At 48.4% G+C, this 16,986-nt stretch overlaps 2 protein-coding genes across 4 annotated transcripts in view; one reads left to right on the top strand and one right to left on the bottom strand.

Annotated features, from left to right (window-relative positions):
* Nucleotides 1-207: 207 nt before the first annotated feature.
* Nucleotides 208-16,986, bottom strand: part of LOC135819730 (ras-specific guanine nucleotide-releasing factor 2-like) — a 44,038-nt gene continuing 27,259 nt past the window's right edge. For all 3 annotated transcript variants that reach the window (XM_065332983.1, XM_065332985.1, XM_065332984.1), the window contains exons 24-31: nt 15,457-15,529; nt 14,806-14,903; nt 13,848-13,932; nt 12,793-12,990; nt 3,801-3,880; nt 3,106-3,220; nt 1,888-1,956; nt 208-1,282 (exon numbers count right to left, since the gene is read on the bottom strand). In XM_065332983.1, coding sequence (XP_065189055.1) covers nt 1,193-1,282; nt 1,888-1,956; nt 3,106-3,220; nt 3,801-3,880; nt 12,793-12,990; nt 13,848-13,932; nt 14,806-14,903; nt 15,457-15,529 — 808 coding nt within the window. In that variant the 3' untranslated portion in view covers nt 208-1,192. The remainder of the gene's footprint in view (nt 1,283-1,887; nt 1,957-3,105; nt 3,221-3,800; nt 3,881-12,792; nt 12,991-13,847; nt 13,933-14,805; nt 14,904-15,456; nt 15,530-16,986) is intronic.
* On the top strand, nt 6,394-8,630 carry LOC135819732 (uncharacterized). The gene has a single exon (XM_065332987.1). The coding sequence runs from the start codon at nt 6,497-6,499 to the stop codon at nt 7,796-7,798; it is 1,302 nt and encodes a 433-aa protein (XP_065189059.1). The 5' UTR covers nt 6,394-6,496; the 3' UTR covers nt 7,799-8,630.

Below are 16,986 nucleotides of genomic sequence, written 5' to 3'. Positions count from 1 at the left end.
TCCAGTTTGACCACTTTCTGGTGAGCTGATCTACTCTCCTCCCACCGCTTTAGGAGCTGCATCTGCGCCTTGATCCTTGAAGGGTGGTGGCGTTCCTACGGATGCGGAAAACTCGGTTTCCAGCCGAGTCTCACGCGAACCGTGAACTTTTTAATTGAAGCATTGCTACCATACTGATATTCCCAAGTACCCACCACGCGAGAAACACTAGTTGTTTTACTTGAACATTGTTTGGGATAAAAAATAATAAGGTCAGGTGGCGGTGGTGGTAAGTGGCAATTGCCATCAGAGTACAGCCCCGGGCCATTATGCACCGGATGAGCAAGGCAATCAAGATAATCGTCAGCATGGCTTTCTCTCGTCTTTTGAAGAGCATAAAATTAGGATTCAATGCGATAATGATGCAGTGTAAGAAGCCGTGTGCAACCAAAAAGAAGAACCGGCAGCGTACGCAGGCAGGCGTAAAAAGGGCTCCATGTCAACAATATAATAATCTTTAGCAGCATTACATGTACAGGTAGAGGTGCTCGCAAACTGCGGGTTAAAATAATAGGGCGGGAACGAAGATAAAGCATTGAAATATAGTTCAGAAGGGGCATTGTGGAAATTCAGGAGGGAGGGGGGGGGGGGGTAAATACCTCGATCCATGTGGGGGGTAAGTACCTCCATGTGTTTGATGAGCGGTTACGGTTATTATGGTGATCAAGGTGATTGAATAGGAGTTTGAAGGCAAATTGAAAATTGTAGTTTAGAAATGGCGTAAACCCTCATGACAGCCGTCATGCCTCAATGAATAATACACATAGTTGGCATAGCAAACATAGTAGGTGCATGACGATTGACGAATTACCATGCAGCAGCGGGATTCAAATGTAGTGCCCTAAGTGGGATAAAACATCGTAACGAACTTACCGAAGGAGAGCTTCACTCCACATTGCAATGAATGACTTCCAACTGTATGCGTATACTGCTCTGTACAGTTGTGCTTTGAGCTGCCTCGACCGGCCTTGTTTATGACTTCCAACTATGTACAACATATCAGTTTTCGGCAGGCTTAGTTACTCGTCGCCACTGGCACCACGATTCACTCCTTTGTGGAGCGGCACACTGCTAGCAATCCATGCTGAATTGCTGTGAAGAGTTCAAGTCGATCAGTCATCATTGTCTCGTCTGCTACCCGAGTACATAGTGGCTAATGCTGGCGAGGCTCGACGCGTAGCGACTGCTCAAACAGCGCCTCTTCATTGGGAATGTGCGACGTGTTCATCAAGTACTTCAGCACCTAGTTGGAGAGGCAGACACAGACGGACAGACAGGCGGACAGACAGACAGACAGACAGTCAGACCGACAGAGGAGATAAGCATCGGAGTGAGAGAATAATCAGAGGCTAGCAGATTTTTTAAGATCAGGCAAATTTCATGTAGCAATTTGTAAGAAAGCCTTGCACGTGCCACAGGAGCAGCATAGCCGGTCCACCATTTTGGGGGGGGGAGGGGAGGTGGTGTGCTTGGTAAGCAGCTCGTACATGTACACAACAGCAGGATGTCTGTTACTGGACAGATTATATGTAACGTTACAACAATCACGACGGGGCTTTGGACGCTGGCACTCGATGCTGCCTCCACAGCAGGCATTGAACTACGATCTCTGGGCCTATTAGCCTCTGCAACATGCACACATTATACTGAACAAATATCAAAAGATTGTGTGGGGGGGGGCATGATTGTTCACTGTTACCTGACTGACTAAATACACACATCCGTGTCAGCAAGGGCAGACACCACACCCACCATGTCATCCATGAATCCACCACATTTCTCAAAATGTCTATACCAAAACAATAGAAGAAAATCGGAGCACTTGTAGTGCACTGGGGCGCGGGGTACCTTTTCATCAGGCGTGACTTCGTATGGCTCTTTCTGGTACTGCTGGATCTGCTTCAGAATGGCGTATGTCTGCAAGTACATGTACATATGGATCGTAGAACATGTCAAGCAAACCAACACACCAATATGCATACTCAGCTGCACATACTAGTAACTCGTTTTTCCGTTTGGTCCTGGACCGGACACTGCCCGTAAGTTACTTTGAAATGTCCGCAACTCCGAATCACATACACTTTGGTGGGGAAAGGCCATAGATATGGCACAATTATGACGTCACTACGTCCACAAAAGTGACAAAAGAGTAGTGATATTTCCACTGAAACTCGCCCAAAGGGTGCCCGGTGGACCGAAGTGCCCGTGAGTTCAGGGTCCGGATAGCCGCAAGAGGTATGAGTGTAGTTAGTTCCTAAACAAACAGGTGTTATGCCATACTCAATGAATACACAATGATGAAACCCATGGCATATGCAATATGTGCACTGACCTAGGAGTATACGGATGTACACGCACCCTCGCACGCACGCACGCACACACATAATATGCAATAAGTCCGCCGTACTGGGCCAGAACTACGTGTCGTAATCTAAAGCTTGCATATGACACACTGCTTCCCGAATACATTACTCGAGGCAGCAGTACTCAACCGTCAGTGTCTTGGAAAGGAATTCAGCTTCTCTGTATATAGCTGTTGCACATCTACATTCGAACCAGAGAAACCCGACCCGCAAGTCAACAGTAGCGCCGCGTTTCCACTTCAATTACACTATGCACGTTCCAGGAGGGCTGCAGGGTCGCATGAGCCTTATCGCTGCTTTCGGCATGTGGGTCAGATTTCTTTGGACACGAGAATAACGTAATACATGACCATACTAGACAGCTATGTTGGCTCCAACTCAAGTCAACCCTTGCATCGGTATGGGTCACAAGACGTCGGCCATGTTGGCTCCAACTCAAGTCAACCCTTGCATCTATGGGTCACATGACGTCGGCCATGCTGGTTCCAACTCAAGTCAACCCTTGCATCTATGGGTCACATGACGTCGGCCATGCTGGTTCCAATTCAAGTCAACCCTTGCATCAGTATGGGTCGCATGACGTCGGCCATGCTGGTTCCACTGCCAACTTGCCATGATCACGTTCTACTCAGTCTACAGAGGTTTAGTCACATGACAGAGATGTGAAACTTGAGACACTGCTGCCGCTTGAAGCCTCGCTTACCCTCTTCATCTTGGGAAAGTTCACTTTTCCGTCCTTGTCCTTCGTCTTCGTCTCGTTGATGTATATCAGCTCCTTCTGGTAGCATCCCATATATGGCAGGGCTGGAAATGTTGCTCTAGTCACACAAGTTGAGCAGCAGAACAGGGAAGAAAAATGGTTTGATGGTAGGCACGGGTATGATTGAGAAGTGATAACAGATAATAGGCTGTAGTTAGTTCGGCCGGTCAGGCTATGGCCGGACCTTATAAATTTTTCAAAACTTTGCCCAAACCAAGGTGTGTATTCACCGCCATATTGCCAGGTGTGTGTGTTTACCACCATACTAATCAACCATAAGTACAGCTGCCGTGGAGCCTTCAACTTCATTGCTCAAACCAATTCGTGCAAAATTTGGTTTCGTCATTAAAGTTCACATCCGGTGCGTGTCCTATGCATATGGCTGGGCCATGCACCTGAAATCCCTCTGCTACGGCCCTGGATAGCCGGAAGGCAGAAGCCCAAAAACAGAAACAGAAACGAAAACGGAAGGAGAACAAGATGGACAACAGAAGGCAGATGGAACCAAAGTTGACAGAGAAGCATGCAGCAGCCATGGATTTTTCTTCTCGACTTGCTCAGTGCTATCATCCATTCTACCCCGCCTATACACCTGCATGTGTTTGTTACCGTGTACGATATTCAGGGTGTGTTCTTACTCGTGGAGACGGTCACGCATGGCACGGAAGTTCTGAGTTGGGTCTCCGACCTCCTTCAGTACTTCATAAACCTCCATCTTCTGCAATCAGTGCACAGGCACCATACAAGCAAGCACACATGCACGCATGCATATGTACACACACACACACACACACACACACACACACACACACACACACACACACACACACACACACACACACACACACACACACACACACATACACACACACACACACACATGCACGCACGCACGCACACACGGAAACAACACAATAGCATTATGACTTTGTTACATGGGTACGCTTACACTGACAGATCTAAAAGAAAGCCGTGCATCGGAGTTGAAGTCCTGCAGAAAATGGAAAACTGCATAAGCGAAAACTGGAACCAACCCGCTACACATGCTCCTCGGCTTGATACCGGTATATGCACTGGCCAAACGTTTGCTGTTTGAATCCCAGTACATCATCCAGACAATCATTTTAATGATTGTAAAAGTTGCAGTCAGCATGAAGAGATCACAAAGTCTATCGAGCAGCTCATCTTGTGGAGACTAGGAGGAAAGAGACACTGCAGGGCAACAGCCGGTCACTCTATTATGACTGTGGCAGTGCGGGTTTTCGGCACTACGACAGCTGTGCATAGCGCTGATGCTCATACCTCTTGCCGTGAAGGCAGCACGCTATGGGTTTTCATAGCACATGTGACAGCAAATGAAGGATCAAGTGCCAGAGGGTAGGAAACTAACAGAAGCACCAAGACTATGAATCTATGATACATACTTTTTTAGCAACAGATGTTTGTTAACAAAATTGGCGTGTAGCCTGACAATGTTGGTGTATGAATTTCTTAGTAGACTTGTGGTACTCCACTGTTCTTCGTTTACATACATGCACTGATCCTGAGTCAGCTTCATGTTGATAACCACTATGTGCATGTATACGACTTCTTGAGGAACGTCCCAAGGATTACAATCACGTAGAATAGCTGTGGTTGCTTGACTGAGTACAGAAAAACGTGTGACTAACGACCACCGGCTTGGGGCCAGAGAAAGCGGTCTTTAGTGGCAGGTGGTCCCTAGTTAGAGGATTCCACCGCACAACCATAATGAATGTGATCGCGAGACCGTCCGTGCCTGGCGAAGTGGTCTGTAGTACCAGGCTGGTCGCTAGTCACGTTGGTCTTTAGTTACAGGTTTTACTGTACCGGTACATGTATTACCAAGAGTACATAGGTACATTAGGCGCTGCATCTGCCGCTAGGGTTTATCGGGTGTTAGCGGCCGTCGTGAGTTCCCTTCGAGAACGGACACGATAATTAAAAATTTTACTTTATTTTTTTAATTTTTTACATACATTATGTACTCTAGATACTAGATACTCTAACAATTTTATCAACAATTATGATAATTACCACATCAAATGCTGCAGAGACCTATCCAGAATCGGCAATATGCTGGCCCTGGCTTGGAGATCTGCAACTACAATCAGCTTCTACTTTGCAACATTAACGGATTAGTCCCCTTTGTCGATTGATGGATCAATCGGTAGATTCGGCTCTGTTTTTCTTTCCTTTCTTTCTTGTTTTGAATTCTATGTTGAACTCATTGGATTTCTTTGTATTCTGTATCTCGTTATCGTTATATTTCCCTCTAGCCCTCTCGCTTAGGATGAGCTTTCTTTTTTATGGCAGCTTAAGCGAAGGCTATACATGTATACCTGCTGTATGCAGGTTGATGCCGACGCGAACAAGCAAAATAATAATAATAATAATAATAATAATAATGTACTCTTGGTAATACAAGATGATACTGTCTTGTAGCTGGTAACCAGTGTTACATCCATGAAGGCCCATGCAATCTTGAGAAGCTGAAACGGTTTGGTGAGGGACTGGGCATAATCGTGTTACCTCAAGTTCACTACGGCTATAATAGTGGCTCATGAGCGTGACAGTCGGACGAGACATCCTCCACTCATCCAAATGATCAGTTCTGCCTCCTGGTTTCCAGGTGCCCGTATTAGCTGTGGTCGTGCCCTGTCTCCGTCCTCCGGTCCTCCGGTTCTCCGTTTTGTCAACTCGGGATCCCGCGCAGAATCACAGCCTGACTTGTTCGGTGAGTTCATTTTTCCAAGCAATCCAGCTGGGATGCCCTTCAGCATTGTGAAGTTCTGGATTGAGAGAGCTTGAGTGCCAGCACGTCGGAACCCCACATGTGACATGATTATTGATTGTGACTTGTCACTTGATCATGGTGATGGTCCAGTGCAGTGCAGGAAGTCACTCACGTGAGTAACCAGGTGACAGGTGACAGGCGCCAGGCGGCCGGCCAGGTGCTGCCAGGCTAAAATAATTATAGGCTGACATGTGGACACTTGACAGCATGCAGGGAGTCGTTATAAGACAGCATGGGAGTAGTAAAATACCTACCGCCAACAATGCGCGTCACGCGCGGGATCGTATCTGACAGCGTAACCTTGGACACCAAAGCAAAAATATGGCGTCGAAAGAAATTTTTTATTTTTTCACCGTCATACGAGAATTATTTGAATGTACACAAAGCTCATCATGCTCAGCTCAGTCGAGTCATCGATACTCTTTCTCTCCAGCTTTTTCACGTGGAGTGTCTGAATAGTTTTCTCGTTCTGTTGAAGACGAGGCAGCTGCAGGAGGTCTTCTCCTGACTACTGGCGTGATGGGGGCTTGCTACAGCTCCTTATCGTCGTGGTACAACTGGGCGCTGGGTCCCAGCGTCTTGTCCACTGGCAGATATCGATATCCGAGTGAAGGAGTGGATGGGGAACCAACAATTGAATTCCACAACCTCATCGATGCCGACCCGGCTTTGCTGGAGCTGGGTCAAGGCGTTCCTGTAATTACGGACCGAGAGAGGGAGATCATTGGCTCGGGCAGGTATGATGACATCGTCATTCACCAGGCTACGGACGGCACGGAAAGCAGGCAGCGCGACGAGGAGATGAGACTGCAGCGCGAGCAGGAGGCCATGTACGAAGCGAAACGAGAGCAGGCCAGAGCTGCACGCCAGGCGCAGAGCATGGAGGCGTCCAGAGCCGCCGCCACAGCCGTGGCCGTGGCGCAGGCCACGAACCTTGCGCTCAGGCAAAATGGCGAGATGTACATCTCGTCCGCTGCTCCGCCAGCCAGCGCCTCACCCCGCACTGAGGTGCGCAGTGAGGGAGCTGCATCGTCACAAGCATCCACGGACACGACGGACGGCAGGGATTCGTCAGTCGTGGCACCTCTAAGCCTCAATGGACTGCGCAGTGAGCCGAAACTGGACCCAGCCAGGGCGCAGATTCATGCTTTCGAGCAGAGTATGAGCAAGGGTGGCAAAGCAGCCACGTCGACATCGCCCAGCACTGATAAGCGGATGACGTCTGGTGGCAAGCAGTCCTCAACGGTGTTCACTGCGTCCACGACATCAGTGCTCGGTGCTACAGTGAAGCCCCCGTCAACCAGCAGCGGACTGATCGGCAGTAATCCCCGGATGATGCAACGGGAGCCACCGCCCTTCACGGACACCGACCTCGTTGACGGTCTGCCCACGACGCACGCCGACCAACTGGCCAGATTCGAGGCGGCTGGGTTCCACGCCGTCAGCGATGTTCCTGCAGCAGCGGCGAGTGGTAGCAGTAGCGTAGTGTCCGCCGACACACCAGCACCCGCAGCCACGGTGAGCGACTCTGGCTTCAGTATCGTGGACGACGAGGATGACGACGACTTTGAGTCGTTCCTGGAGAGCGTGCAAGCGCAGGCAATGGCCAGCGACAGTGCACCGAGCTCCGCGGCAGCCTCGTCTGCAGATGAAACCGTTACCTTACCGGATACTAGTACTAGTACTCTTACTCGTTCTGTGAGTCCGCCACCTGGTGATTCACGTCCTGTGAGTAACGAGGCGGTGGCGTCATTGGTGGCCGCCATCACCAGTGGGGATGAGGACGAAGAGTTTACGTCATTCGAGGACAGCGTCCGGTAGAAGTTCTGAAAGGTACTCTGTCCGGGCTTTTTGTGTGTGTGTGTGCGTGTGTGCGCGCGTATGTGTGTGTGTGTGTGTGTGTGTGTGTGTGTGTGTGTGTTCATACATGTGCGTATATGTCCACAACTACGTCCCGACTCTTCACTCTTGATATTTTTTGTGCACTCGATGTAGTTCGCGCTCAGTCCTTGCTAGTGGTGTCATATCGGAACGTTTGCGTGTGACATTTCTCCCTATTTGCCTCTCCCTCTCCATCTTTTTATCAACTTTCTTACTCCATCAATGTCGCTCCACTTCTCACAATCTACTTATAATACAAAAGTTGTTTTTCTGCGGAAAAAACGCAATATGCCACCTCCCAGTACCGTTATTCCTTGTACTTTAAGCATCATAGTTATTTAACCGCACGCTCTACGAGTTCTAGAGCTAGAGGTGCACTACTGTTGCAGTGCCAGAGCAAAGTAACTGCTGCGGTCTGTGCCGTGCTGATCAATAATTCTTTTTGCTTTTCTCGCCATGAAATTCTCCGGACAGAAGTTGTCGCCGCTGCTGCTGCTGCTGGCGGCCCAATACTGAGTGAAAGCTCAGGCTGAAATTATCATTACCCATCAAATGTGAACTTTATCAAACACACACGTGAACGACTAACAGTGCACGGTCGATTCTAGATTTTTGTGTCACGCTGCTGCTGCTGTTGCTGTCTGTGCTTGAGGCTGATGCTACTACTTATACATTGCGTTGCTGTGTATTAATGTGTTTTTGTATAGTGAAGTGAAGTTGCTTTATGATGTCGTCGCCGTCGCTCGTCGATGTTGGAATTTTGTTGCTGGCTCTGTGTGTCGGTGTGTTTGTGTGTGTGTGCGTGTGTGTGTGTGTGCGTGTGTGCGCGCGCGCGCGTGTATGGGTGGGTGGTTGTGCATGTGAGTGCGGTTGTGGGTGTGTACGCAACGGGCGCACATACACACGGTCGTATGACCACCTGTGCGTCACCAGACTGTGTTAGCCTGCACTCCCTTTTAATATCCCCAACTCGCGTCTGTGGCTTGCATAACGATTATACTTGAAGTACAGAGGCAGAGGCAGTAGGCGTAGGTTCTGCGAAAGTGCTCAATGCCTGATTCAGGCAGAGCGGCGTACACAAAGGCACACAATGAGCGTTGTCTGATGATTGGTTCAGCCATGATACTCAGAGTCACAACGGAATTTGCCCAAGGTTTTTCATTGTGGGCCTTTGTGTACTTGAAGTACGTGTGACTGAGTACAAGTGAAGACGTGACCACAAGACATGGTTAGCATTTTACCGTTCGCGCTAACTTCGACCGTCGGCCTGGACCGTTTTTCGTGTGTTTTCAAGACATGGTTAGCATTTTTGGTTTCTGATACAACGGTCGACTTGTGACGTCACCCTAGTTAGAATCTTTCCGTTTCATTCTCCCACTAAACAGAGCTTTCTATCGTCGAAACAATACCAAACCGACGGCATATTGGGTGCTGGGTACGAGTACCACTGGATTCTGCGTGAACGGTAAAATGCTAACCGTGTCAACTACCGTAAAGTCGTGTATAAAGGCCGCGGCTTATATCACTCTTTGGGGAAATTTTGTTCGTATGAGACAGGCTTCTGTATAAGACAGGTATTTCTATGTATGCCAACACTAAAACCAGGCTTATCAACCACTGCATCGTCATGACTACACAATGGTATACGTGTGCAGTGGCTGTCCTGCACAGTATGGCACTGGATGTACGGCAAGAGCCCGCATAGTCGATTGTAATCCCCCCAATGCCGCATAATCCTTGTGTAACTGACCGCTTTAGGCCGCATAATTATGCGCATAATTATTTGAGAAATTTGCCCGCACAATTCACGGGGAATAGACTCAGGTCCATGGGTTAGTAGCACCCAGGCAAAAATCACCAATACAATGTCAACTCCAGGAAAATACAGTAGATTGAGCAAATCTCCGGACATGCGTGCTTCGTGCACACACGGGTAGGCGCTTGCTCGTCATTTTCTACACACTGCTGATTCTGTGACGTTCCTACGTGACCCTACTGGCATATTATCTGCCATAGATTCAGTTGTGCGTATAGAATTGGCACAGAAGTGGAACGGTTAAGTGTGGCTTGCACAATGAAGAGCATCCCAATCCAGTTGGGACTGTGTACGTACATATACTGGTAATATTATTGTAATTATTGCTACGTTTCCATGGAAATCTGCACTTGTGCTCTAGCTGGAAATATTGACAATCTCGGATGAAGGGCCGAAATCAAATCTTGATGACGTAAAACATGTAAAGCATAAATTGGATATTATCAACTGCCTGAACTTGGTTTCTGGCCCGTCAAAGTTATGCACTGCAATGCGAGTACATTAATTCCCGTGGCATAATGTCATGCCATGCAGAATCACCAAGCAAATAGCCATGCAGAAGAGGACAATGCGTGCCCGTAGTCTTTGTGAAAGGCAGGTTGACTACTATTGCAGTACGTCTGATGCGGTCATGAATCCAGATGTGAGTGGGTGTGACAAAGTATAATACACACAAGAACAATTTTTGCAGCCTACCTAGAGATACTCTTCCTCTACCTAGAGATAATTAAATCTAAATCTTAATATTCTCATGGCTACGTGGAACTTGTTTTCCACACACAGAGCACGATTATTGGTACTGATCGATCCTTTCCAACCTCGGTCAACATGACATTGTATCCACAGAACATGGCCCGTGAGCAGCTGTGAGGCTGACTTGACCTATCGCAAAAGTCTGCGGATAAGCCTAGCCAGTGCAGGCTAATTTTTATTTTTCAAGGAAACCCTTCGAAAATGGTACCAATCGATTCAGCATGGCATTTTCATTCCTCCTGCAAAGTTTCAGCTGATTTGGAGTCATGACAAGGACGCTATGGCGATTTGAAGATCGAAAAACTTCACTTTTGTTTGTCAAGAAGAAAGACCATGATCGCACACAAATCATACAACCCGTGTGGCACAATGATTTTTGAACGAAGTTGATCCGCGTACCCCGTGCTTCGCGCATGCACGCATGCATACTGCACAGTACCGAGGCTTTTTTGAACGCAGATATGTAGTTCTTCGTCTTCTTCGAAATGTCTTCCAAATGCGTGGTGTTGGTGTTGTTCTCAGCTTCGTCAAGGCAGAATGCAGCTGCATGTGATGCTCCTGTGTGTTCATGCATGTTCTCTTTTCGCGTCTCGACATTGTAGCGTCCAGACTCAGCTCGACTGGAGAAGATTGAGGAGACTATGCTTTGATCCACATGGAAAATCGATGAAATTTGGTAATTATCGTCGGGCGCTAAAAAGCGCTGGGGAGCATGGGGCTAAAACTTCGCAGCAGTCATCCCTACCATGACAGGCATCGACTGGTATATGTTCCATTCTGTTCCCAACCACTACGGGTCGTCTGCGAAGCTTTCTTCTTCGCCGATTCTCGGACAGATCGTACGTCTTCGCACTGTATCTCTCGTCTCCCTCAACGGATCAAAACACGGTTTTCGCCAGGACGAACACAAACCCCCAGATTTCGCGGCGGCAACATCTTCGAGTAGGGAAAAGCTAGCAGCTAACCAGGAATCACCAAAAAACATGTGTAATACTCAGTGTGATTTGCGACAGCTGTCATTGTGCCGTCGCACCATGCATGTACCATGCACGGGAATGGAACACGGATGAGTCGTTTTATTACGACAGCCTGCACTGGCTAATAAGCCCATGAGCTCACCTGGTTCGAAATGGGCCTTCGGACGGGCGTATGTGTGCATGGGCTTGGGGCTTGTGCAAGGGGTGTGCTTTCGCATGGCCATGGGCTTGCACGCCATTGATGTATAACAACACCAACACAGCAAGCACTGCTAGTGCATCTGTTGAATCTGGCATCAACGAAGGAAACCGAACTAACAAAATCTGTTGGGTTTGCACTTTTCACATTGATGCCTGGTCGGGTGCCTGGTTGGGTGCCTGGACCTACCAGTAGGGACACACACGTAGTTGGCGGTGTACTTTATAATTCTTTTTATTATCGTGTCCGCTCCCAAAGGGAACTCACGACGGCCGCTAACACCCTGTAAACCCTAGCGGCAGATGCAGTGCCTAACGGCGGGGTGAGTGGATAAGTCTCACAACCACTGGCACAAATGCCGAGAAACCCCATTAGCCGCATCCATGTACCCTTTGTGTCTGGCCACACGTTCCCAATTGACTGTGGGTAGCAGCACGGCTGGAAAACCGCTCCCAGGCAGGATTTGCACTTGATACAGTGAGTACGGGCGGCGGTGGTCCAGAAGAACGCAGGCATTCGGTGGGCATCTGGCGAAGTCGTATGATTTGTGACGACAGTTCTTTGGCGGCACAGCGCTTGCAAATCTACAGAGGTCAGCCTATAGTCACACCGTGATGCATGTGCAGAATCTATCCAATTGGACATTTTCACATCGCTTGTCCATCCATTCTGTCTTGCAACTCGTCATTTGACTGACCATGTAACTGGTCAAGCTAGTGGTCGATCATGTGACTGGTTACCGTATTTCCCCGATTATACGTCGCACCCCCATTTTCAGGTTTGAGCAATATTGTGTCGACATGATCACTTCAGTAGTAAGTCATGCTCGATTGTAAGTCGCACCCCCTTTCTCACCCTTGGTTTTTTGTGTAAAAAGGTGCGACTTATATTCGGGGAAATACGGTACGTAGCTAGCTTAGCTTCACTTCGTGACCAGGTGACTGATTATGTTTTTATGATGTGATTGGTCATGTGACTTGTCATGTGATTCCGTCACATGACTGGTCATGTGACTGGTCACGTGACTTGTTATACGACTGATTATGTGACTAGACATGAGACTGATCTCGTGATTAATGTCATGTGACTGATCATGTGATTTGTCATGTGACTGATCATGTGATTTGCCATGTGACTGATCAAGTACCCACAGTATAACATCTATGCATACATGTAGTAGACTACGAACCTGTTTACTGATGTGCAGCCATGTCTTGGTCAGTCTGCAGATGGCCGATGTGCTCATGGAGCTGGTGATCATGGTGATGGCGTAGAAGTTGTTCATTGTCAGGCAGATGTCGCCGATCGCGATCCACTTCTCGATGGCGGCGGCACGTGACGACGCGTTCTTGCGCTGCAGGATCTCCCACATGATCAAGCCGGTCACCTGCGGATAGTATGTGTGCATGTGTGTGTGTGTGTGTGTTTGTGTGTGTGTGTGCGTGCATGCGTTTGCAAGTGTGTGTGTGTGTGTGTGAGTGTGTTTGCGTGTATGTGTGTGTGTTTGTCATGGGAACATATTAATTCATTTGAGCTTCCAGGATAGAAACCAAATGCACCCAGACTTCCGTTTCCAGGAGCCTCTTTCAGCCCATCAATCCCAGTTGTAGATATGAATGTGTACTACACTTGATGATAGCCTAAAAGGAGTGTGACTCGCATGCCTGCGTATATCCAATGCTACAAAGAGCTGAACCTATACTGCAAATATCTGGTCCTGACGATTCACGTGAAAATCTCTAGTCCTGACGATTCGCATGAGAATCCTGATGTGGAATTTGCCGGCAGATACCTTGTGTGCCGAGTGTCTATGTAATGGAATCAAGACGAAACACTCAGCAAGAATAAACAAACATCACCCTGATCAGGCGGCGTGGAGATAATAATCGTAGCATGACGATGAATTAAAAAAAACACCTTTGGTCACGACACTCCACTAACGACTGTGACAAGAAAACGTTCTGGACACGAAACTACAGTCGTCCCTCTCTAATCCGGCACTTTATAATCCAGCACCCTCGATAAACCAGCACAATTTTCAGTAGCCAAAATGTCCTCTTAATGCACATTGCAGCAGTAAATCAGATTTGTTAATCCAGCACCCTCCCTAATCCAGCAGATTTTCGTGGCACAAATGGTGCCGGATTATAGAGGGACCACTGTATTTGGGTTCAACCCCGTTGCTACAGTGTACGTTTGTGATATGAGTACGCACTTAATATTATTCATGATCACCGTGATTACCTGATTATAGAAGTCAGACACTGCCATGACGTGCGGGGCTGTTTCGCGCCGATCCCCCTTGCCGAAGCTGCCACTGACGAGCTCCCTGAGCGCAGGGTCAAAAACAAATAGAGAGCGTGGGATTTTATCATGGGGGTGTGCATGGCTTGCATGGGTGAGCAGGAGGACTGTGGAGGCTGGTGTATACGCACAGAGCATCAGCAGGACATGGACACTATTGTTGAATGGGGTACCTTCATTACGCAACTCAAAGAGCCGCATTAGAATTGTACTACATGTGCATAACACATGTAACAGGGCTTGAACGTGGCATGTCACTGCCAGACCAGAGTCATGACAATGCGGCCATCCACCTGCATCTAGTTTTCGTATGGATCCATACACATTTGGGCGGCTTTCCCGAGTTCACGGCAGGGTTCAGCATCCATCAGTATTGATGTGACTGGTCCGGCCCTTCCCGGCCGGGGACCCTCTCCTGGTACAGAAACATCCACACGTCCATGTGACACGAGGGGCCTACCCCACCACATACCGTACCTCGCTACGGGCAGATAGGGACCCGGAAGTCATTATTCGTCGTCATTTTTCAACTTCTGATGTCATCACCTCCAAGCGCTATGCTGGATGCAGTTCTACAGCGAAGACCACTAGCACAGTCCGCGCATGAATATCTGTGGACATTTGCACATTACACCCGTCCAGCACGCACATGTCTTCAGGATCTGCAGAAGAGAAAAGGCCGACTAGCTGCCGTGTACTCCAGTCAGACCTCGCTTATCCGGATCCCTCACCATCCGGAAGAAAATCGTTGGCTACCGATTTACAGCATATGGCATGCATACATACAGTATGTGTGTTCAATTCTCCGGCTCCCTCGCCTATCCGGATATTTTAAATTTGGAAAACGGATGTGTGCAGTTAAGCGAGGCTGACTGTACTACTGGCGTGTTCAACTCACTTTCCCGGCATGGCGCAAATCACACTGTAGCCGACCAGGGCCAGTTGCTTGGCAACGGTCTCGTTGTCAAGGGAATTGAACTGGGGTAAGCGGTCCATCTGCAATAGGAGCAATAAAGGAACAAACACATCTCAGTGGCCAGCGGCTACCGCGAGAATGATTCAAACAAATTGAATATAGGACATGTCACAAGAAGACTTCACAGTTTATGCTTAAATTGCAGCCTTCTCCTAAGCATGAACTCGGATGGAGAACCAAGGATAAATTTATAGAATAGAAAAGGGACCAAGGAACTACAAGTTACGCTATAATGTCCACCAACACCACCAGTTACTAAGCAATCAGCTCGTGCGATAACATGGCACGACACTGACCGACGATACTGACTTCCTACAACCGTAACTGGCTAACAGCCCTAGCACATCTTGGATGTGCACTCCAACAGCCTTCACAGCTGAGAATTTCAGGCCGTGCTTGTCTTGGTTGCGCTCACCTTCCCCTCCTATGTTATCATATAACTTGTAACCTTCCAAGTTGGAAGGCTGTTGGAGTGTGCAGCCAAGATGTCTGAACGTGTGCTGGGTTTTGTGTGTGTGTGTGTGGGGGGGGGGGGGGGGGGGGGGGTGCCGTGTGTGCCCGTGTAGTTCTCACCGCTTCATTGTAGCGACTCTTCAGCGTCTGGAAGCTGTGTTCCATATGCTTGGACTGTTGTCGGTTGATAGCCCTGCCAAGAACAGAACACATTCATGTCATGCCATCTTCGGGATGAGTAGTTCCGTGTGATCGGTGACCTTGCCAGACTCACAACACAAGTTTTAATCATAGCTCATGAAACATCCCAGCAATGTCAACCAGCTCACACCTGGTGGCCATGTTGAACTCCGCTGCTGTAAGGCACATATCCTTGTCCAGCATTCTGCCTTTCCCGCCGAGTCCATCCTGCCTGCCTTTTTCCAACCCCGCCCCTCCTCCACGCATGGACGCACGTATGAACACCCCCTCCCCCCTCCACGCACACATTTCCCCCGTGCTGTCTTCCTGGCATAGTTAAAAGACTGACGGTGGCCAGGAATGAGGCTCACGCCAAGAACCCAGACCACCAGATAGCACACAAGACCAGCTCCGATCCTCACCCTGCTCTTACCAACCAGTCTCATTTTTAACCTTCTCTCTTATGACCTGCAGACTATGCACTTCTTCAACCTTGGCTGTCAGAACAGTTCTCACTTATTCCAGAACATATTCTTGTGAATATCACCAATGTATGGCCAAGCAGGGGCGTAGGCAGGGGGGGGGGGGGTGCTTTGGGTGCCAAAGCACCCCCCTCAAAATTTCGATCTTGGTTCACAGCTCGTTCGAGAGAGACCATAGCAGACCCGCTGATCACATGCGCAACTCTGCACATCGCACACTGAGTCTGTAGCCATCCCTGTTTTAGACCAGGGAGTAGTAGGTATTACTCCCTGGTTCAGACCTGCAAGTACAATGTATCTGAAACCAAATTACATGCAGTTGACTCTTTAAATTTTTGTCTCATGATTGGCCATTTTGCAATGCAATTTCTAGTCAAGGGAACTCCGCTTCGTACCTACCGTTGTGCAGTGTCACATCAGGCCTCAGCAGGCTCAGCACATGATTTGCATCGCACTCCACATGTTTTGTTAGAAGCAGAGAATCATACAAACGCGCCATTGGTAGAAGCAAGGAAGTAGCAACGCGGTCTATGGCCGGAAAGCACACGTCCGACATAGCAGTTTGTTCTCGCTATGTTTTGTATAATGTAGTTCTCGATGTTAATTGGTCTCGTTGTGGAAAGGCAAAGTTTCTTTCATGCATTGCAAGTGTGGATACCTGAGGAGTAGAAGAGTGAAAGTCACGTTGAAGTGCATTTTGAGTTTTTGTGGGGAATAGTGTAGGTTTGATCAAGGATGCCTTACTGCACTATCAAACTGACGAAGGGGAAAAATGGCTCGAGAAATCCCACTTTAAAAGTTCGATGGAGAGTGTGATAATTCTGGAGAATTTCTCAGAAAGCAGCATCCAGGACTTAGTCCATCATTAGTTGGAAGCAGGCCAGGGTGTGGTAAAATACCATAATTATTACTACTCCCTGGTTGGAGATTTGCCATTCACTGATTGATCTTCAGCGTCGAATTTTGCTTCCCCCCCCCATTTCACGGA

Source organism: Sycon ciliatum, chromosome 6 (assembly GCF_964019385.1).
Source record: "Sycon ciliatum chromosome 6, ocSycCili1.1, whole genome shotgun sequence".
Taxonomy (NCBI): Eukaryota; Metazoa; Porifera; class Calcarea; order Leucosolenida; family Sycettidae; genus Sycon; species Sycon ciliatum.
Note: the sequence above shows the minus strand (reverse complement) of the source record. Positions and strands in the feature narration are given on the sequence as shown.

Bases quoted from the DNA above. Each gene is read 5' to 3' on its own strand.
- LOC135819732 (XM_065332987.1), top strand. From the start codon at position 6,497: ATGGGGGCTTGCTACAGCTCCTTATCGTCGTGGTACAACTGGGCGCTG.